At 37.5% G+C, this 25,017-nt stretch overlaps 1 protein-coding gene across 4 annotated transcripts in view; it reads right to left on the minus strand.

The window, feature by feature from the left end:
* LOC145692671 (phospholipid-transporting ATPase ABCA3-like) overlaps nucleotides 1–25,017 on the minus strand; it is a 354,108-nt gene that overhangs the window by 308,374 nt on the left and 20,717 nt on the right. For all 4 annotated transcript variants that reach the window (XM_081768050.1, XM_081768051.1, XM_081768048.1 and 1 more), the window contains one exon: nucleotides 9,288–9,618. In XM_081768050.1, coding sequence (XP_081624176.1) covers nucleotides 9,288–9,483 — 196 coding nt within the window. In that variant the 5' untranslated portion in view covers nucleotides 9,484–9,618. The remainder of the gene's footprint in view (nucleotides 1–9,287; nucleotides 9,619–25,017) is intronic.

Here is a 25,017-nt window from a genome sequence, read left to right on the forward strand (position 1 = left end):
GATTTTCAAATCTTTGCTGCATTCAGTTTTGTTTTGTTTAACATTTAAAAAGTATTTGAAATTGTTGTTTAAAACTTTGGTTTGACATTTTTTCGTTTGATATTTTTAGTTTGAAAATTTTTGTTTCGAAAGTTTTATTTGAAATTTTTGTTTGAAATTTTTTTGTTTGAAACTTTGGTTTGACATTTTTCCGTTTGATATTTTGTTTGAAAATTTTCGTTTGAATTCTTTTGAAACGTTTGAAATTTTTTCGTTTGAATTTTTTTGTTTGAAATTTTTGTTTCAAAGTTTGGTTTGACATTTTTAAAAGTTTGTGCACTCATTAGTAAAGAACCGGAACTCTTTAGAACAAAAACCTCTGGCAACATTGTTTATCATGGTGCAATAGTACACGTCAGAACATGGGGTTGTACTTGAAATGAAAAAACACAAATCATTGAAATGGATCATTTTATTACACTGCACTGGTTAATCACATACATCCATACCAGATAAATAATTTGGATATTGTCGATACAATGTATTTTGAACTTGCACTAGTTTATCTTTAGCGTATAATTTTAATTCCAGTTGAAGTCTTTTAAGGTCTATTGCAATATCAATTGGTGGAAACTCAATGTCCATTTGATCACAAATAAACTGTTTATCAATACAGGTATGCACCCACGAACGATGTTGACAACCATCACAGCATCTAGATACATGTTGTACAATATGCATAATACATTTCTCAAAATAGTACTTTTTCAGGAATATACTTGTTTTGTTGCACACTTCCACTGCATGTTTTACACACTGGAATACATTGATGAATTTGTTCCATTCCGTTTGCGTTAGATACACCATGTTGCGAGGGACATGCAATGAACTCTTTTTACGTAACAGCACCATCTTCTCTTCGAGGACTGTACGCAACACCACTTCATGATTTGAGCCTAATGATTTGACTATGGTCACATTAGCTCATCATGAAAATAATCATTCCTTTTGGTCGATTCGTGAACATAATATTTGCCATTCTTCAAAGGTCAGTTGTACACCAAATTGTTCTGCTTTGCCCAACCGAATCACAGGTTGAAATGTTCTAGCACTGATACCAATCATCACATGTTTTGTTTCAAATATATCTATTGGATAATAGCTTGCGAAGATGAATTCTTTATTGTTAGAAATACACATCTTTCCTCCTGAAACACACTTGCTCAAATGATTTCATGGGATGAAACTATTTGCTGGTTTCATAGAGTTATTGCTGACGTCATTGGAAAGGAATGTGCTGACGTTTAAATTCATTATTTCATCACAGTTGCTGACGTCATGCTGACCAATCAAATTCATACATCGCATTCTGCATACAACTACGTCTGACGTCGAATGTGCTGACGTTTGAATTCATTATTTCATCACAATTGCTGACGAAATCGGCTGTGTACTAAATTCAAATTGAAGACTTCGATCCAAGAATCCTTTGTAACATAAAGATACAGATCCAGTATTTAAGAAACGTAACAGTTCTTCTTGTTTTGATGCTTCCATTGGTAAATATCTTGCTGGTAAAATTATATTCTTATCATTTTCAAGCTTCACTATGATTCTTAATCCAAACTTTGTAGGGATTTTTTGGCTAGCTAAGATTCTATAAGGTACACTCTGTTGTAAATCAGAAATCTTGGTAAATGATTTCATCACATCACGTGTGTTTAGAAACTGCAGACAAGTAGCCATGATGACGTTATCATGAATACTATCTCGAACGATACTTATATATGATGCAAACTGATGACGTTACATTATCATGTTCTGACGTGTACTATTGCATCGTGATAAACAGTGTTGCCAGAGGTTTTTGTTCTAAACAGTTCCGGTTCTTTACTAATGAGTGCACAAATTAAAAAATGTCGAACCAAAATTTTCCAAACAAAAGTTTCAAACAAAAATTTACAAACAAAAATTTCAATCAAAAAACTTTGAAACAAAATTTTGAAAAAAATTTTGAAACAAAAAAATTTTGAAACGAAAAATTTCAAACAAAAGATTCAAACGAAAAAAACTCAAACAAAATTTTGAAACGAAAAAATGTTTCAAACAAAATTTTAAAAAATCGGACAAAAAATTTCAAACAAAACATTTTAAACAAAAAATTTGGAAACGTAAAATTACAAACAAAAAATTTTCAAACAAAATTGTGAAACGAAAAATTTAACAAAATATTTCAAACAAAAAATTCTGAAACGAAAAAAATTTTCATAAAAAATTCAAACTAAACATTTTACGTTTCACGGTTAATCGTCAAACATTATCCGGTTTTTAACTATTCGATTAACAAATAAACGGTTTTGATCATATTTATCATGAGTACAAAATGTTGAACAAAACCATGATTTTTAAATGTTAAACAATACTTAAAACTGAATGCAGCAAAAATTTGAAAATCATCAGCCAATCAAATTGCACGAAAGATAGTGATCAACCAATCAGATTGCATGAAAGATAGTGATCAACCAATCAAATTGCATCAACAATAACTTTGCCAGTGTAAGATTACAACACCTTGTGATTAAATTTCAAAGTGTTGTAGCATGTATTGCCTTTCGTCTATGAGTCATACAATTCAATAAGGTTACCTATCAGATTTCGGAAAATTCAAAGGTTAATTCAACCACCACCAATGATCTTAGACTATGAGCTTAAAGTTCAAAGTATTGTTTCAAATTTCGCACCTCACTAAAATTTTGTTTATCACAATTCCCAAATTTAAAGAATACCTCTCTCGATATACCTAAGTCTTAGAATTAATCATATAATTACATGTTGTAGTTAGGTCTCAATTAGGTCAATTGTTTATCTTAGCAGAACCAACTGTTGTGTAGAAACGTGTTATTTTATAACTTCCACGAATTTTGAAAAGGAAATGAATCCCTGTACACTACTTCATCAAGGTCAATCACATGATACATCATGTTGCTTACGTTTATATTGGCAGGAATAATCAAAACCAATGACGTAATTTCATTTTGACAATTCTCAAATTATCCTACAAACTTTCAATATGCAAATGTCCTGGACTCCTAATCTCATTATAGATCAATTTTACCCAAAGAATGAGATACCACCCAGTTCTAAGAACAATTATTAATTTGACAATAAGAAGTGTACTCCTCCCAAAATTTAAGATTGGTACATAAATACATCTGTGTCTTATGGAAAAAGTAATAAATCCTGTACTCATTCAATGATAAAGCCGTATGAAAAAAGATAAAATAGGTCAATAACCTTTAAAATTTGAGTAGCTGGCCATAAGAGGGACACCAACTTGTTATTTGATAATTCCCAAATTTAAGGAATGGTTCTATGTACCCCAACAAAATTTAAAAGGGAACATAAAAGTATAAAGGTAATAAACCTCTGTACACATTCATCCTTATCAAAGGGAATAATCACTTACGAAATTTACATTTTGGACAATTTTTTAGCCATGAAAGGAAACGAAAGTTATAAGAACCTACATTGTTATACCAAATTGGGCAATTTCCTAACTTTGAGGGTGAGCCAATGTACCTCTGCCAAATTTTAAAATGGAAGCATCGATGAACCTATATCTTAAGAAATAAAATAGACCCCTGAACACATTCATATATTCATATAAGATAGTAAAACCGCATCAAAGGGGTCAATAACCTCCAAAATTTGAATTTTTAACATTTTTTATCCATAAAAGGGAACAAAATAGACCACCTAATTTATACTAATACATATTAGGGTCCTATAGTACTATATTAATTGTTTAAATTTGGCAATTTAGAAAATTTAAGGTAGACGCCAATCTACTACCTCCAATTCTTCAACGAATGCACCAATGTATATATATATCTTAAGAAATAAAATAGACCCCTATATATGCCCATATAATCATATAAGGTAATAAGACCTCATCAAATGAAATAAAATAGGTCAATAACCTCCGAAATTTGATTTTTTGGTAGTTCTTTATCAGTGAAAGGGAACGAGGTGAACCATCCAAATTTATAATGGTACATATTGAAGTCCTGTAATATGATACCAAATGTTTATATTAAACAATTTCTAAAATTAAGTGGATGAGCCAAGGTACCCCCTCCGACATTTTTAAAGGGGTGTATCAATGTACCCATCCAAATCTACCGGATACATGTTGAGGCCCTGTACTATGATACCGAAGGGGTGGGCCAAGGTACCCCTCCAGGGTGCATCAATGTACTTATATTTTATGATAGGGAATGGACTCCTATACACGACCATATAACCATATAAGGTAATAGGACCCCATCAAAGGGGATAAATTGGGCCAAAAACCAAACACGTGGTTGTACTAAAAAAATGGCAATTTTGTACCCCTAAAAAGAACAAGGTGGACCACCCAAATTTATAGTGATGTATATTAGGGTTCTATACTGTAATACCAAAAGTTTAAATTGGACAATTTCCAAAATTAAAGAGGTGGGCCAAGGTACCACTCCCGGGGTGCATCAATATACCCCATGTCTTATGATAGGAAATGGAACAATATACATGACCATATAACCATATAAGGTAATAAGACCTCACCAAAAGGGGGAACATTTGGGCCAAAAACCAAACACGTGGTTATACTAAAATTTGGCAAATTTGTACCCCTTAAAGGGAACGAGGTGGACCACCCAAATTTATCATGATACATATTAGGGTCCTATACTATAATACCAAATATATGAAATGGGTAATTTCCAAAATTTAAGGGGTGTGCCAAAGTACCCCCTCCCAAAAATTTAAAGGGGTGCACAAACGTACCTATGTCTTATGATAGGAAATGGACACATATACATGACCATATAACCATATAAGGTAATAGGATCTCATCGAAGGAAATAAATTTGGTCAAAAACGAAACACGTGGTTGTACTAAAATTTGGCAATTTCGTACCCATGAAAGGGAACGAGATGGACCACCCAAATTTATAGTAATATATATTAGGGTCCTATACTATTATACCAAATGTGTAAAATTCGCAATTTCTATAATTTAAGGGGTGGGCCAAAGTACCCCTCCCAAATTTTTAAATGTGGTGCACAAATGTACCTATGTCTTATGATAGGAAATAGACCCCTATACATAACCATATAACCATATAAATTAATAGGACCTCATCCAAGGAGATAAATTAGGTCAAAATCTAAACACGTGGTACAACGTATTGCTTACGTTTATAGTTTTGGCAATTTTGTACCCCTAAAAGGGAACGAGGTGGACCACCCAAATTTATCATAATACATATTAGGGTCCAGTAGTATAATACCAAATGTTTAATTTTGACAATTTCCAAAATTTAAGGGGTAGGCCAAGGTACCCCTCTCAAATTTTTAAAGGGGTCCATTAATATACCCATATCTTATGAAAGGGATTGGACCCCTGTATACGTCCATATAACTAATTGGGTAATAACACCTCATCAAAGGGGATAAATTAGGTCAAAAAACCCCGAAATTTGACTTTTTGGCAATTTTTTACCCATGAAAGGGAACGACATAGACACCCAATACTGATAGAGGTACATACTGTGGTCCTAGGCTACCATACCAAATTTTTAGATTTGGCAATTTCCAAAATTTAAGGGTGGTAGTCCTAGGTACCCCTGTCAAAATTTGGAGGGTGGGCCAAAATACCCCTGCCAAAATTTAGAGGGGGTGGTCCTATGTACCCCTAGATCATTGACCCCTGGCCAAGGTCATTGACCTTTGACGTATGACGTAAAAGAGAGTGAGGATGAGTCATTCGGGCATAACGGGACCCCTACTAATGGTATCTTCTTAATCAATGAACACTTACTTACCTTAACTAAAATGTTTTAGTTGCCGACTTTCTTCTGTGTTTGGCTTCTGGAACATCTCTTCTGAGTGTCCAACAGTAATCGGCTAGAATTTGTGAACTCCACTGTCTTTGGTATCTCTTCTCCATGGAGGAAATGTCCTGATGAAAACATTCCCAATGCTCATCAGTAATAGCACCAAGATTTTCAAGATACAAATTCAGCTATGAGTCTAGAAAGTGAACTTTAAGGGACATGTTGCTACCCATTTCTTTGAATGACTGCAGGAAATCACTCACAATTTCACGGTCATTTGGAGCTTTCTGGTTTCCTAAAATATTCTTTGTTAAACTTTTAAATGAACACCAAGCTGCTTTCTCAACCGTAGTTAAGAGATCCTCAAATTTTTGGTCTCGAATCAAACATCTCATTTGGGGGCCTACAAAACCCGTTCTTTGAATTTAGTGTCACTAACCCGAGAAAATTTTTCCTTGAGGTAACAAAATTCTGCACTACTTTTCTCCATTGCCTTAACAAAGTTTTTGAAGAGCCACAACTTTATGTGAAGGGGAGGTAGAATTATCTTATCAGGACTCACCAGTGAGGAATAAACAACATTCTTCTGTCCAGGAGTTAATACACGCTTTGGCCATTCCTTCTTGATGTTATGTTCTGCTTTGTTCCTGCTGTCCCATTCTCAGAGAAAACAACAATATTTCGTATAACGAAGTTGTAAATCCATTAACAAAGAAATAAGATTTAAATCACAGCAAACGGCCCACTTGCATTTCTCATACTGAATTCTTTCCAACACTATTTTGATGTTTTCATAGGTTTCCTTCATATTAGTTGCATAAGCCAAAGTCACTGAAGGAAATTTGTTGCCATTGTGCAAAGGACAGCCTACAAACTAGTTTTGGAAGAGTCAATATACAATCTCCACTCTGTACTTATATGTGCATGTCCGAGTGTATCCATCACAGCACAGACATTACAATACACTAAATCATTTTCTTGAGAATAGTAGTTTTGAATATCTGTATGACGCACACTTTAGTGTCACGATGGAGCAGATTCCAACCTTTAAGTCTAGAAGGAAGAATTTCTACCTGTATCTTGGAGAGTTTTAAATCCCGTACGAGGTCATTTAGTTCACCCTGAGTTATCAGATGGGGATCCAATGTAGATGTGCTTCCTACATAAGTAGGATCATCTTCTTCATTTGGAACTTCAGTAGTTGCCTCAAGTACGTAATCCTCATTTGCCGTAAGAGGTACTGGTACAGGTAACTCTGCACTGTGGAACTGGCCTAATTGTTGGTGGCAAATTAGAGTACTGTACTGCGTGCTTAGATTTACTGGTTATTCCTTTTATCTGTGTCATACAAAAGTAGCAGTCTGAAGAATGATCTTTTGCTTCCCTCCAGATCATCAGTACTGCGAAGTTCATGTTTCGTTCACCATTTGCCCACCCAGTCAGACATTTCACGCAAGTACAACAAATGTAGTGAGGAGACCAATTGTTATCTTGGTCTCCTACACAGCAACCAAAATATAACTGATAACACTTCCTCACAAGTGGAGTAAAACATCGACGTTGCGATTTAAATGTCAGCTCCCCACATACACAACAGAAATTGTCCGGGTGATATACACACTTCCTCGGTATCTTGTATCCTGTAATGTATCACACACACATACACACATGAATCTACACTCCAGCAATCATGAAGCAGCACAAACGTAATCTAACTCAGTGCATCTCCACACAACACAATCTATTCGAACTCCACAATGCACAAACACTTCAACATCACGCGGCCACATCTAAAACACGTCCAGCTTGGACCGTCACTCAACGCTACTAACAGTCATCAGACTAACAGTCATCACTCAACGTTACTAACAATGAGTCATCAATTTCTTTATCCATTGTTGCCAGATCAAAATATTAAAAAGTGACTTATTTTCCACAGAAAGCATGCGTGTATTTGTGCTTGTATTTGAGTATCCATCTTTGTGCCAACAATAATACGTCAACGCTAGGTTTTTGTATTTGGTAAAAGTCTTGCATAGTATATTCTTTATTACCTATAAATAGACTCAATAGTTTATATCTCTAGACAGAATAATGCGATTCACATGAAATTAACATTAAGTATTAAGTAGACATAAAACTATTTTTAGTGCAGTTTCTGTTTCTGTAACACTATATACAAATAGCAAGTTGAGACAAAAATCTTATAAACTACTTTTTGGAGGGAATTTCCCACAAAATTCCTCTAGAAATTACCTCATATAAAAATGGCGACATGGTGTACACATTATTGAAAATATGTTATATTGGAAGTCCAATGAGGTATAAACCGTGCATATATCGTCATTTTCGTGGATGTTATATGTGATTTTATCTGCACTAATGAATATGGTAAAATGAACAGTACACATAGCATATTTTTATATAAATATGTTTATTTCTCTAGAAAGAATAATGCGATTCTTATGAAACTTAGAGGGCTTACTAAGTATAAATCAAGCTAACATACAATACAATTTGTGTGTTTATATACCTAAGGGTACCCGAGGTACAGGTACAAAAATTGTAAAAAAAAATTGAGGGGAAATTTCCGGAAAATCCTTCTGTCACGGAAAAACTGAGGGTGATGGAGACAAACTGATTGCAGATTGAAATTCTACGTGAAAAGTTCCATTAGAATCAGGTATTTTCATTTCTGTGCCAAAATCGTGTTGACTAGTATACTCTTTTTCTGTCTTGTAACCACCGTTGCCAGATACTCCAGTATTGCAGTCAACTGTTGTTAACAATCGAATATTAATTACGGTAAATTGTGTTACTATCTAATGCAACGTGATCTATTTTTCTAGTTTGTCTCTCCACCTGGAGACGTCCAATGAATGTTGCGATGTGGGAATGTTGAACTCTCCAAGATTAGTTTATTGGATGTTGTAAAGTTTGTAAGTCCAACGCCGTACTCGTTACTTTCCTTGTGGAGTCTTCTGTTTCTTGTAATTGGCTTGGAAATATATTCTCGTTCTATTATATCATTAAAATCCACTAACGTATTTTAGTATGGTATCACTGGAGTTGGTGAAATAAATTTTCTACTTACAAAAGACTATCATTAATACTGTTATCCTTATCTAATGTTAGAGCATGAACATTTAGAACAATGGTATCACACCATAGACCTTTAAACGTAACAAATTAGACATGTTTGATTGCTGACAATATTCATTTCTGAACAAAAGAGACCTGTTCGTAGTTGGAGAATTTTGTTCCTTTCCCTGAACTTCTTGTCTTTATGCAAAACTGTTCAAACTATTGACTAAATAAAATTTTCTTAGATGACTCTAAGTAATGTAAAATATTACAAACCTTCACCAGTAAACATCACTATTCTGTGAATCAAATTATCAACTCCACCAATAAATTTCTTATAATTACCTTCGTCTCCGAAGTAGTTATTGTAATTTTTTTCTCTTCCTCCAAAAACTCCAATGTCAATACGTAGACAGAAAAGTATCAGTAAATAGCACACAACTTCAGCTATAGTATTCAACCAATTTTGCTTGCGAGTAATGCAAGTTTTCCAAAAAATCAAATATACAATTCTGGAACAAGAAGCTGACTGTTTATCCATATTTATTCTGAATGGCTTACCAGAGTTGGATCATGCATTAACGTTATTCAGTTGTCATTATCGTAATCAGATGTAGTTTTTCTTACTTATATTTCATGCGGTTGTAGTAAGACGTGATTCTTCATTTTGGAAAATCTAAAAAGATAATAAAAAGTTATCGCACAACAATATAGTTTGAATCATCTTAATTTTATATAAAAAACTAATACTTAATTCATAATGATTCAATGTAGAAATTCTAAGAATAGATCAAGTTGGTATTATTTTACATGTGAGAAAAAGAGAGTATAAATAGTTAAAATTATCTCTTTTCCCCATGATTGCCAAGTTAGCAGTTATTAATACTTAAATTGCAGATACATTGCCGTCAAAAACGTTCTGTTGATACTAATCAGTAATTGATTTATCACAATTTTCATTTATTAACTCGAACAACTATTATAGGTGATACTTCTATATAGCATGTGAGTTTCGTTTCACAGTGTGAAACTGTGGTAGACTACCAAACTATGCGACTTCAATATTTAAACTTAAAGAATTACATCTACAACTACTTATTACATATAGAACGTGCTATATCGGGCACCTAAAGACACTTTTGGCCTCTGCTTCCCTGCCTCAGAACCCATGGTCTCTGCCCAGAGTTGGTAGGACCACCTCCTCTAAATTATCCCAGGGGTTCCTTGGCCCAGTCACTAAATTTTGGCAGCGATATGTAGCACCCTTCTTACCCCCATAAATTTTGGAAGTTACCAAATTTTAAAATTTTTGCTTGATAGCCTAGAACCAGGACATGTTCCTCTGTAAGTTTTGTGGTGCATCTCTACCCCTTTCATGAGTAAACAATTGCCAAAAATTCAAATTTCGGAAATGTTTGACCCGATTTTTCCTCTTGATGAGCTCTTATTATCTTATGTGGTTATATGGATGTATACAGGAGCACATTTCCTTTCATAAGACATAGATACATTTGTGCAACCCTTTGAAAATTTGGGATCGGTACATTGGCCCATCCCTTAAATTTTGGAAATTGCCATATTCAAAAAATTGATATAGTAGCACAGAACTATAATAAACACCAATTATTTTGCTTGGTCCATATCATTCCCTCTCATGGTTTTAAAATTTGCCAAAATATCAAATTTTGGAGGTTACTGACCTAATTTATACCCTTCGATGAGGTCTTATTTCCTTATATGATTGTATGGGTGTATACTGGGTTCATTCCCTTTTACAAGTCACGGGTACTTTGACGCTTCAATTTTAGAATTTGGGAGGGGTACGTAGAACTAGCCTTTAAATTTGGGTATTATCCAGACAAAAATTTGGTGTTACCCTTTATAATTTTGTTGGTTTATCTTGTTCCCTACTATGTGTGTCAAATATTAGTAGGTCACTTGGTCGATGATCGACATAATTTATCTTTGATGAGATGAGGATCCATTTTCTTTAATAAGACCAGATTATAATCTGTAATTGTAAATTTTGGGAGGAGTACCTATGACGGTCTGTGGTCATGAAACCATAATTGGTGAAAGTTCTCTAGGATCCAGTGTAAATTTTGATTGGCCCTGATTATTCCCTCTTACGGAAAAAAAATTATCAGAACGTGAGCAATAGTATATGGCGTCATACGTTACTTAAGTTGATTATTGAAATTCAAGACATGGATACATTGATGGACAACTTTGAGAGGAGTACATAGGACCACATCTGTACAAAATGTGGGAATTATCGAAAGGGTTTGGGTACAAAACCTCGCGGCGACAACCTCGCGGACCAAAACCTCGCCTGGCCAAAACCTCGCCTCCCAAAACCTCGCGGCCCAAAATCTCGCCGGGCCGAAACCTCGCCTCCCAAAACCTCGCGGCCCAAAATCTCGCCGGGCCGAAACCTCGCCGCCCAAAACCTCGCCGGACAAAATCTCGCCTGGCCAAAACCTCGCCGCCCAAAACGTCGCAGGCCAAAATCTCGCGGGGCCAAAACCTCACGGGCCAAAATCTCGCCGGGCCAAAACCTTGCCTGGCCAAAAGCTCGTCTTCCAAAACCTCGCGCCCCAAAATATCGCCATATCCAAAATCTCGCCTCACCAAAATGTAAATGTTCCATCAGATGATAAGGATGACGGTATAAAAGACGCTGTTGTCCGAGGATGTTTTTAAACTGGTTATAGGGAAAGAAAGTCTGCATAAGGAAAGTAATGACAATTAACGGGGTTAGTTCCGTGAACTTTGGAACATTCGAAAACTTAAAATTTTAACAAAAATATAATAATATTTATGAAAGTATGAAATAATATATGAGTTTCCACGACGTCCTTTGATTATGTCCTGTAGGTTAAAGAAGACGTAGATGACCAGGATGAAGGAAATGGTCGAATAAAGAAAGTGGGAGGAAACGGGAATAACCCGAGAAAGCCCACGCACACGATGTTTTGTATCTTATGATTATTATTATTATTATTATTATTATTATTATTATTATTATTATTATTATTATTATTATTATTATTATTATTATTATTATTTGTAATGTGGAATTGCATATTAAGAAACTCATTGGATAAATTTTAAAGAAAAGTTTCATTCGCGGCGAGGTTTTGGTCACGCGATGTTTTGGGTGGCGAGATTTTGGGCGGCGAGGTTTTGGCAACGCGAGGTTTTGACCCGGCGAGATTTTGTCCCGCGAGGTTTTGGGCGGCGAGTTTTTGGCCACGCGAGGTTTTGACCCGACGATATTTTGTCCCGCGAGGTTTTGGGCGGCGATGTTTTGGCCACGCAAGGTTTTGGCCCGGCGAGATTTTGTCCCGCGAGGTTTTGGCCGGCGAGATTTTGGGCGGCGATGTTTCGGCCGCGAGATTTTGTCCGTATCCCTATCGAAAGAAACAATAGCTGGTCACTGTTCTCTAGGACATTTGTTATGAGAAAGGTTGAAAATTTGGACAAGGTTCATACGAGAATTCTCGGTTTATAATGCACACTTCTTAAGAACTGCCCTATATTAATTCTGAGAACAATGTGACAATCTTGTTTGATATACCATTTGATAGTATGCATATGAAAACGGAATGGAAAATAAAACATAGACAACACTAGTCCACATGGATGTTCTTATTTTCAAATTTTCAGGTAGATTGGATGCTCTTGAGGTCGCTCATTCAGAATCTGGCATTTTCTTCATTACCCTAGAATTACTAGCAATTCACAAGTTACGCTAGAATTTACTAATTCTTACGAATGATGTGAACAGTTTCGTGAAGGATGGGAGCTGATGGCAAATGAATAGCATGGACACATTCGCCCGACTACAGTCAAACCAGTGAATATCGCACGTGATGAGCAAATGATTCTTGAGAACTGGCGAGTAACAGTGCGGGATATTGCTGCCGAGGTGAATATCAGTGTCGGGAGTGTTCACAACAATTCACAACCACTTACGCTTACGCAAAATCTGTGCAATGTGGATTCCTCGCCAGCTGACATTTGATCACAAGTGGACAGGTATGACGGTCTATGAACAGCTTCTCAATCGGTTTCGAGCCGAAGGTGATGAATTGTTGCAATCCATAATCACGTGTGATGAAACATGCTTGCACAAGTCAAACCCAGAGACGAAAAGAAGCAGCATGGAGTGACGGCATAAAGATTTCCCGCCGCCCAAGAAAAGCAAAACGCAGCCGTCTGCTGGAAAGATCATGGCAACTGTCTTCTGGGACATGAAGGGTGTTATCCATGTGGATTTTCTGGACAAAGGGAGCACAATTAATTCCCAGTATTACGACACATTGTTGAGTGCTGCTGTACGAAAGTCTATTCGCAAGAAAAGACCTGGGATGTTGTCTGGAAATGTCATTCTTCTCCATGTCAATGCCAGCCCTCACACGGCCAATGTGACCACAACAAGTTTGGCCGAAATATGCTGAGAAGTTCTGCCCCATCCCCCTACAGTCCAGATTTAGCCTCAGTGATTATCATTTCTTTCCACCCCTTAAAGACCATCTGGGAGGGAAGAAATTCACGACATATGAAGCACTGCGGAATGATGTTATCAAGTGGCTACGACAACAAGCAAGTTCTTTCTACGCCAAAGGAATCAGGGGCTGCCACAAAGATGGCAACAGTGCCTCAACGCGCACGAGAATACTCTGAAAAGCTGACATAGTTTGGTACTTCTTATGTTATCTGTTTCCTCTGAAGAAATAAATGTCCCGGTCAACCTTGAACGACCCTTGTATATCAGTGCTATCGACAAAGAATTTTCAAGTCATGGTTCTAAACATAGTTCGAATGTTTATTATTATTATTATGATTATTTTCCGTGAGTTTGTTCCTAAGAGACAAAGACAAGGCATTACGGAACATGTTTTTTTAAACATATTACGCTAATTTTCATATAAAACTTTGTGATTTCCATGGTCATATAATCCAACTCTCTTGAAGGTGAAATAATGTGGTGGGAAATTCGCCTGTACTTTGTGAGATTTGGTCTTGCAGAGGTCTATCCTGCTTTACCAGATTTAAGCCTCACAAGGGAACATTCCAATTTGGTGAATTCAATTGCTGAAAATGATTGCTAACACTGGATTACAACAGAAACATAGAAAACGAGAGTTTTTATTGGCAGAGCGTATACAGGGTAAGAGATAAATTAGGGCAAAGTGCGAATATCAGGAGTAAATGTAGAACTTCACTGAACAGTGTTTTAACTGTCAATTGTATGTAACTGGATATGACAAGAGTCATCAGTGTTAGAACCTGCACGGTTTCTTGGAGGGGATCATTAATATATCAGAACTAAGCATGGAATTTGTGTCTTGGTGCAAACTATCATGCCAGCATTCATCCAGTGGAACTATTTCTCATTCCACTGCACATTACAAACATTATTCTTGATGTTCCAGGATTCGGTTCGCTCTCTTTCTACCTCTCTTGTATGCAATGTGCTCATGGACCGTACTACAAAGTCTCTAGTTCCTCATTTACGTCACCTTTACGACACTATTGATACATTGCTATAGCATGGAAAGCCTCCTGTTACAGAGGTCTCAAACTGTGTTGGCCACTATCGATTTCAATAGACGGTGTGCGTCAAGAGCCATATATCACACGCCTCATTTCTTGTATACTGTTCTTGTGCTAAGTCCAATATAGCGGTTCCTCAAATGCCCCCCATGATTCACATTATACCTATTCAGTGGAGCTCGATAAGTATTCCTCATACCCAGCATTTTACTTTAATCCTTGTACTTGTTCCAAAATGAACATGGCATTTCTAGAGATTTTCTATGTTCTTTCTTCGCACTTTGGCCTCATTTACCTCCCACCCTGTATACGGTCTGCCACTAAACACCTTCTTTTTCTCTGTTTCTTTTAATACTGAATCCAGAGTCTAGCACTTATTTTCAGCAATTGAATTCGCCAAACCGGAACAGTCCCTTGTCAGTAATGTTTTGGAGTTCACGTTAGTAGATTCCGTCCTTCATAACCACGATCTTGCATAAGAAAGCAAAACAAGGAAACCTCAAGCAAGTGAAACTTAACTATTAACTCTAAATTGTCTCAATATCTCTTTCTTCAATATACCCCCTTTCCTTGGTGCAATCTTGAATAAAATGTTCTCGTATTAATAATACCTAGTTTAACTTCTAACATCTTCATTAAAATTTTAGAAATATCCCACACTGTTTGTAAGCAAAACTGACTAAAACACCAAGTATACATTAATAATATTTGATTAGCAGTTTCTGCAATATAAATGACGTATCTCACGGAGAAACGGAGAAACATGACTGTACATTACATTCGCAAAACTCTAACATAAGTATTACAAAACCTGCCGCAGACCAGGGGCGATTCCAGGGGGGGCGATCGGGGCAATCGCCCCCCCCAGAAGAGGAAACGTTCTCATTTTATATATAAATAAACCCATTCATAAAACGTTTGGAGCTCTTAAAAGTAGCTCTAAGGAGCAGTATTACTACCGACCGCTCCCCCAGAAGTCCGTCCTGGATCTGCCCCTGCCGCAGAGAAGGTGAAACTGATTCCTGTATAGGGATGCACACGAGTCGAGACATGTCTCGAATCTCGACTCGACTCGACTCGAATTCAAGTCGAGATTCGAGTCGAGACACACTTTGTAAAATTCGAGACGAGTCGAGACAAACGTATTTCTCGACTCGAATTTTCGAGTCGAGACTCGAGTCGAGTCGAGACAGCTGCTAAAAACCTCGACTCGACTCGAATGTCTCGAAAATTTTTCTATAATTTTTAATATTATTTTGAAGAAAGTGCTCGCTCAGAAACACTCAGCACGAGTATTTCGGAAACTGCAGGACTTGTCAGGTGTTCGAGGAGTGCTGTGGTGATTGTCTTCAGCAAGTGGCGAAACCAAGGGGAAACGACGTCCAAATGTTGAGGGGTTGGGTGCCCCCACCTCATTACAGATGTCGAACGTTCTAGTCTTTGCAGACTGGTAAAACAGAACAGGCGCGAACTGCGTCGGAACTAAGATCAGAGTTTAATCTGGGCAAAGTACAAGTGTATCTGAACTAGTTTTGTCAAATTTCCGGAAATTTTGAACCTGTTTTTTTTAAAAAACGTTTTTTTTCGATTTTCTGGAAAAATTGAAAAAAATAAATATGTTTGTATTAGGTTAATTTTAATAGTAATGATATCTTTTTTTTTCAAACACGGGAAAAATTTAAGTTCAAAAATTTCAATATTGCGAATATTAAAAAATAGCACTCGAAAATAAAATTATTCCAATTATTATCTATATATTAAAATACTAGATTTACGCGTATATGTTTCTCCTTACAGAAAAGTTTATATGTTTGTCTCCAATCCTTTCAACAATGAGACCTCGAACCCACAAGTGCTAGAAACGTGGCGTTTTCATTTGTCGATTCCAAATTTTATGTAAATTGTCCAGTTCTAATTGAATATTTTTATTTAAAAAAACATGGCCATTAGTTCTTTATTGCATTTATAGGGGTACACAAGAAGTACTGTGGGGGTGCGGTGGCTCAGTGGTAGGACGTTCACCTCCGGTGCATGGGGTCCCTGGTTTGATCCCAGATCGCGCCATGTGGACTTTGTGGTGGACAAATACCATGCTTGTGGGTTTTCTCGGGGTTCTCCCGTTTCCTCCCACTTTCTTCATTCCACCATTTTATTCATTTCTCATCATCACCGTCTAGTTTAGCCTAACCGGCATAAAAGTGGGACGTAAAACTAAAGATATCATTTCACTAGAAGTACTGAAATTTTTGAAAAAGTAAAGCATCATACCCTACGAGTTATTCCAACATCACATAGTTGTATATAGGGGTTGTATATCTGTCAGGCGTTTGTTTCATGGCCAAATGATAATGAAAACGAAGGATAACCATTTGTCCAGTCTAGGATTAATCTTCATTGTTTGGAGAGGTTTTTTTTTTCAATAAACACCGTTTATCACTGACATAATTAATTGTGTGTGTACTTTATTTACCTATTAAATAATGCATGCAAATGCATGCATACACGATATGGGCATTCAGTAAATGGATACTTGAAAATTTGAACTCAATTATCTATACAAGCCGGCTACGAGTCTTTTGTTAGCCGGCTACGGGTGCAGTGCAAACTACTCTTTGGATTGAGCTTCTTACCGGATGTGTAGCCTACCGAAGGACCACACAGATGTTATCGAAACTATTGTGCTTTGTGTTTTTTTGTATGCTTTGGCAGAAAGTTCTGTAGATATCGAAGCCCGCCAGTGAAGCCATATCTAGCATATTGGTGCTAGATCTAGCATAATTCACTCTTATCTAGCATCTAGCATCTTGACTTTAGCATCTTGGCAAAATCTCATTCTTTCCTCTGGAGAACAGAAAAAGAACGAAAATTTAGATGGCTCACTGAGCGTTGGGAATTACCCTTAGTTGAAGCGATGGTTGGAGTAATAAAACCAGTTAGTATTTCCGCTGTTGTATTGTTGAATTCACAGAAATGTTCAAAAATAAGCAAAACGTGACTCTGTACAAGATGTTTACTTACTCATAGTTTTATTATTGTCAACTGAACCCTGAGTGTCTGGGATGTTTCTGTCCCTTCTCACTTTACAACTTAAGAGGGGAGGGAAGTATGACCGCTAAAAGAAATGCTTCAGTGCTGCGTCGGAAGTGGCATGTTTTGTATATATTTCTTCCGCTGATTCTCTTTCCAATACAGAGAACCGACTCTTTAAATGAAGAAAGAACCCTGAACCCTCCCGAAAATGCAAAAATGAATGATGCGTACAAATAACAAATCTATGGATGAATCAAATAATGCAGATACATGAGAAGATGATGACGTGTGTCTTGTAATTTTTATATTAATATCCACTGGATTAAGTGAAAGTATAAAATGGATTTGATGACTGCCAAATTGACGTCACCTTGGTAAGTCATTATTTTTTAATATTTAGTAATATTAAATTAGATTATAGTTTAGCGTCGTTTTCAGGAGCAAAGCTCTACAAGACGTGAACGTACAGTTTAAAGTCGGATTTGAAACACATGAGCTCCTACCATGAATCAAACCTCGTTCGAGAAAAGCGCATACGTTAACCACTTAGCTACGGGAGCTCAACATTTAGTGATATGTATATTAAGTTGTAAAATTATATTCGTTTAATTTTCACTAATATAATCTTCACAATTCAAAGCATTCGCTAGGCACGTTATCTTGTTTAAAAACAAAAAGCCTATCTCTTATGTTTCCGTCTCGGGGTTGGACTGCGGGATGATAGAAATCCGAAAGAGATGTTTTTATTATATTTTGTGCAGCAGATTTGCTCCTTCATAATCTCCGTGTTTGATAAGAATGAACTTCCCTGGCTCACGAAAATGTACACGTAATATAACAAATCATGCACATTAAATGCCAGACTAATATAGCAAACATTGAAGATGCCCCCCTACAAAATTTTCTTCGGCCTCCCATGTCTGGAGGTACACAATTTCGCAACTTAGTGGATACGATGTGGATGTATTCAAAGTCTACTGATTTACCCATAAAATTTAAATTTTATAACAATATTCTTAGTGAATACTATTATGGAGAACTATTTTTTTTAATTCGATCGCTAAATTTTTTTTTTTTTTTTTTTTTGTTCACCAGGTCTCGGTAATCGTCTGGCACGAAAAATGAAGTTTCTACAAGTGTTTCCCCAGCATTTTTTTTTTTTTGAGAAAGGGGTCCTCCAGGAGCGTTATTGATGGTGTAATTCCTACGTTTGTTATATAATATATAGATATAGATAGATATAAATATAGAGATACTGCGTATATATATAAAGATAAGTAGGAGCGGGTCTTTAAAATTAGTTCGGAAAGATAATATGAAAATCTGGCATAATTTGCAAGATTCTATCTAGTCTAATATATATAAAATAAATAGTTTGTTTGTGTTTGTCTGTTTGTATGCGGCCTGGGGACCAGACGAGTGGACCGAGAGTTACCAAGTTTTAGTCAGGGGTACCCTGGCCCAGGCCCCAGATCAAGACGAATCTTTTTTTTTTTTTTTTAATTCGGACCAGGAGGTCTCAGGGGGCGCTTACAGGGACATGTAAAAGTGATAGAAAATGGCCGATATTACTGTCGAATTCATAGTTTTCGCGGTCGCTGAAATCAATGGTGAAACTCTAATCACATTAACTTACAAATTCACCCTATTCGGGCCGGGGGTCACCGGGGGGATCGGATACCGAGACAAGTAAAAGTAATCCAAAATGACCGATATTAGTGTCAAATCCATAGTTTTCGCAGTCGCTGAAATCAATGGTGACAATTCCATTAGCGATGATATGCAAATTCAGCTATAATTGTATGCGGACCGGGAAAAATCTTAAAGTTTCTACGTCCCACGGTTATGCCGGTTAGGCTAAAGGAGACGGTGATGATGAGAGATGAGTGAAAGGATAGAATGAAGAAAGTGGGAGGAAACGGGACAACCCCGAGAAAACCCACGCACACGGTGTTTGTACACCATAAAGTTAACTTGGCAGTGGCTGGGATCGAACCCGGGATCCCAAGCACCAGAGGAGAACGCTCTACCACTGAGCCACCGCGGCCCCCAATGAGGTTGGAAGCTGGTCAGTCATGGCGGGAGGTGGCACATGCCATAGGAGTGGCACAAAGTGTGATTTGCCGATTGTGGAATCGATTTCAAACAACTGGAAGTGTTCGAAGAAGACAAGGACAGGGCCGTCCACTAACAACTAAAGCCAGAGACGATCGTTATCTGTTGTTAACAGCCCGTCGAAACCAGAATACAACTCTGCTACCGCGAGCCTTCCAAACAACAACAGGACGCATAATATCTACTCAAACGGTCCGCAATCGCCTTCGAGAAGGTGGTATCTACGCACATAGGCCTATGGTGTGTGTCCCATTAACTGCACGACACCGTGTTGATCGAAGAGCGTAGGCGGAGGAACATCGTGGGTGGGGACGCAATGAATGGGGCAATGTTTTGTTCTCTGACGAGTCTCGATTCAGTGTAGAGCTTAATAATCGACGTGTTTTCATCTGGAGAGAGTGTGGAACACGACACAATCCCATGTTTGTGCGAGAAAGATCCCAGTATCATAGTGGTGGACTGATGGTGTAGGCAGGAATCAGCATTGGTGAGCGTACTGAGCTCCACATCATCCGAAATGGCTCTTTGACGGCTCTCAGATATAGGGATGAGATCATGAAAACTCTTGTTCTTCCTTATGCTGGTGCCATTGGTGATTCGTTCCTTTTTATGGATGACAATACTCGTCCTCACAGAGCTCGGTTAGTGGATGAGATGCTGAGGGTATCGCTCGGATGAAGCGGCTAGCATGCTCTCCGGATCTCGTTCCAGTTGAGCATGTCTGGGATATGCTTGGCAGACGAATTGCCGCTAGGCCAGTAAATCCAACAACCATTCCAGAGCTGGAAGTCGCTCTTCTGGATGAGTGGCACAACATCCCCCAAGAACTCATCGATAATCTGATTGAATTCATGCCACGCAGGTGCGAGGCTCTGTTGGCTATTCGAAGTGATCATATGACATATTAAGGAACAATCAGTGTTGTTGCTTTGCCTGTTTATGGGCAGTTCGAGAGGTGGACACATAACCGTCTTGTGTCATGAGCCATGTGAACAAGGTTTTCCAGTGTATCTTAAAGCATTCCTTCTTGTATGATATATATGAGACAAACACAAGCTTATTCATACACTATCTTAAGGTCTTGTGTGATATTTCAGCTGAACCCCTATTTTTTTTAGCATTATATACAGTATATATATATATATATATATATAGTGGCGGATTCAGGATATGATCAAGGGAGGGGCTAAACCATAGTTTGCAGTTTTATCCAGTGTAAAGCAGGATTGAAGCCCATTTTATGCAGTGTATACTTGAGTGTGAAGGGGGGGCTATAGCCCCCTATGATCCGCCTCTGTATATATATATATATATATATATATATATATATATATATATATATATATATATATATATATACATGATCGAAAATGGCCTCGAATCCATACTCGCTGAGATGAGCAGAAGATGCCGTTTAAATCCACAAATTCAGCCCCATTAGTACTCTAAGGAGGATGATGACATGTAAAGATAATTGAAAATTATCGATATTAATGTCAAATTCATAGTTTTGGGGCTCCACAAGTTCATTAGTGACAGTTTTGGTGCCCTTTGTGTCCATAATGAAACGTATTCTCCCCGTGCATAGAATGGATATTCTGCTAGTCTGTAATAATAACTAACGGAAGTTTCACTTAATATATTTCTCGCTGCTCAAATTTACTCACTTGTGCGGTATATGTGTGTAAAGTAGAATTAAAACCTATTGCTTTAAGTATTTTTCCGTTAGCGAAATACATTGTATATACAGTAGGACGTCGATAATCCTAACGTCAAAAATCCGAATGCGGTCCCTAGAAGCTTTTTACATTTTGTCTTAACGCTAGCGATAAACAAACAATAGCGTGTCCATCGACGTTATGTGAAGTCAGTGTTTTTACAAAAGTTCATTTATATGTAATTGTTTGTCATGTATTTTTATTTTTATTTTTTCTTAGGCCTATAAGTTTTAAGTGTGACTTACAAGAAGAGTGTTATTTAGAGTACAAGCAAGTTCTTCAGAAACATTAAATGTAAGTAGCCTTACGTACGGTATTGTAATTACTGTATGTACTGAATAACCACTGTATCGATAGAAGAACATACCGTACAGTATGTAAGCCTAAATGGCATTTTCTTGGTCATTTTCGAAAATCCGAACAATTTGAAAATCCGAATACCTGTGGTCCCAATTAGTTCGGATTTTCGACTTCCCACTGTATATGTTGCAGACATGTTACAGCAAGTAAGATTACTAGCTTCAGGCTAACAAATAGTTTTTAAACTACATGTTCCTGTTTTTGCCAATATTTTCGAACAAACGATTTTTTCTAATGGTTTCAAAATTTCCGGAATTTTACATAGAACAATCAAAATATCTCTATGAAATATATGTTTGATTTAACATATTAACTAAAATGATTCTGTGATTAAATGATTCTGATAATACCCAAATTTTCCATTTTTTCCCCAGCTCGGAAAAACAGTAAAAACACTGTTTTTTTAACCCAAAATTTCCGTTTTTTTCACAATACTAGTCTGAACACACACTCCTAACGATGGCGAATGTTAACACCACGACATCGGCAACTATAACTAAAATGAACACGTGACCATCGCCACTAGACCTTGGCACAATGGCAGAGCGTTGCATTGTCTGATGAATCCCGATATCTTCTTCATCATGACGATGTGAGGGTGCGAATACGTAGTGTTCATAGGGAACAGCTCCTTGACATCTGTACTGCGGGACGGAGACAAACTGGCTGCGGCTTAATTATTATCTGGGGAACATTCAGGTGAGCATCCATGTGTCTAGTGGAGCTTGAGCAAGACACCATGACGGCCGAGGTATCGCACGCTGCTTGCAGACTACGTACACCCCTTCATGACGGCCATGTTTCCCATCGGTAGTGGCATTTTTCGACAAGATAGTGCACCATGTCGCAAGGCCAGGAGTGTGATGGAGCGGTTCGAGGAACACAGGAGCGAGTTCCAAGTGATGTGCTGGCCCCCAAACTCTCCGGATCTGAACCCAATCGATCACATCTGGGATGTGATTGAACGTGACGTGAAGGTGCATCACCCTCTCCCCGGAATTTACGGGAATTAGATGACCTGTGTGTGCATATGTGGTGCCAACTGTCTCCAGCGACCCACCGAGGAACATTGCGACCATGCCAAGACGCGCTGCCGTTGTTATTCATGCCAAAAGGTGGATATACTAACAATTAGGTAGGTAGTCATAACGGTCTGGCTGATGTGTGTGTATATTTTAACTCGTATATTTTGTCTCGACTCGAATTCGAGTCGAGTCGAGACAGAGACTGTCGAGTCGAGACAGCAACATATTTTCGAGTCGAGACAACATTTTCTCGAGTCGAGTCGAGACAGGCTTAAATCTCGACTCGACTCGACTCGAACGCATCCCTATTCCTGTATAGGAAAACAGCCAGCTTCATTGGCTAGCAAATGTGCTAGTGTAAAAATTTCGTTCATTAGCTTACGATTGAGACCAAAATCAGCGCAATAGATCAAACAGTCGTGAATATGTAGGAGTTAAACAAGCATGTACACTCATGTCCAAAATGATTGTCGCATATCTATAACTGTCTTCTTGTAAGAATATAATTTGATAAAGATTTTGCATGGTACTTTCAATACTGATACTATGTGTAAAATCGGTAAATGTATATTTGTGGTAAATTTCATGGAAAAAGTATTATAAATACGAAAATTAGAATGAATAAAACAAAATATTACTAAATGGCCAATAATTTTTTTTTCGCTTTATTGTTCTTATTTACTGCTCTTTTGACATGAGATTTGCCACATACATGTCTTTGCCGATTATATACATACTAACATTATAAGAAATACCAGCGAATTCGTTATCAAATTATATTCTTACAACAACATATTTATAGACATGCGGCAATAATTTTGGACATGACTGTACATGGACTCTTCCAAGAATCATTAAAATGAAACCAAAAAACTTACAAACCAGACATTTTTTATTCAGAATCAGCCATATCAAGTTGAGATACATATTCTTCAAATAGGCACAATTGATAGGTATGGAAGCTTTCATAGACTCCCGCCACTTTGGAATATCTCTGAAAATTCCTCGTGAGCTACTAAACTGAAGAAAACTTGCTCTGCGATGATCACTTCTGTGGTGTTGCAGGGTGCAAAGACGAGGTGAATGCTGAATGTGGGTAAATATGTATTTTCCTCTTCATCGCGTAATCCTGAAAAGCCCAAGCAGTAGTTGAACGAGAGTTATTGTGGTGCAATATCAGGAGTTCTTCAAACGTGGCTTCCTTTTTGCTATGTATTGGCGCAAAGTCTCGATGACTTCTTCGTGGTAGACTGAATTCACCGTTTGCTCGGAAAGGACAATGAGCTGATACACCATGCCTCGTCGATCGCAAAATCCGATTAGTATCACCTTACTTGCACTCTTCTCTTGCCACACTTTCTTCCTGCGAGGAAACTCTGGTTATTTCCATGTGCTGCTTTGTTCGTTTATAAGTCACTGTAAAATTCTTGATCGGCCGTTATGATTCGATGTAAAATGAGGGGATCAGCTTGTTTGAGACATCGCATATCTCAACGCAGCACGCTTTCCTAAATGTCAAAAAAATTTTATAGTATGTTCAATATTCTTCGCGAAAAGCACCCTTATACAGAAACACCTCGAGAGGTAAAGGAAACACGTTCCACGTAAATCAATACAACTCCTCACTAACTTAGTTTAGAAACATGAAATAACTTGCCACGGACACAGAATTTGTCATCTTACACTACGATTTAGGATTTCGGGATATACGATTGACATTTCTGAGTCTTCGGCATCTATGGCCATTTAGCACTTCACGTTTGAGGGATAACCTTCCTCGGCGATCATGCCATGCGGAGAAAGGAGAGGAAGAAAATATTAGGGAAGGAAGGAAGCGGCCTGGGACCTATATGTTAGATACCACTTCGGCGTTTTCCTGCTGTGAATGAGGGAAACCCAAGAAAACCTCATTCAAGATTGCTGGCTTAAAAAGCTTTTTTAAAACTTTTCCGACCAGATGCCCCCACCGGGAATCGAACCCAGGACCGGCTATATTACTTAGTATACTTCTATTACATAATACATAAGGCGAGAACGTTAGCAACTATTTTACGCTGGAGTCACATCTTAGAGAACAAGACTACTGCCAAACCATAGCCAGTGTTGGCAAGCCAGGAAAAAAGTGTGGCTCACCTTTTCTGCAGGAATATTTACTGAATATACAGAGTGTCCCATATTTGATAGATCATATTTCTTTTGTCACATTTGAAGGGACATGAGTAGCCTGATACACTTGTATGTTACTGGAGGTGTCTAGTCTTGATT

This window comes from Thermobia domestica, chromosome 8 (genome assembly GCF_964235325.1).
Source record: "Thermobia domestica chromosome 8, izTheDome1.hap1.1, whole genome shotgun sequence".
Lineage (NCBI taxonomy): Eukaryota > Metazoa > Arthropoda > Insecta > Zygentoma > Lepismatidae > Thermobia > Thermobia domestica.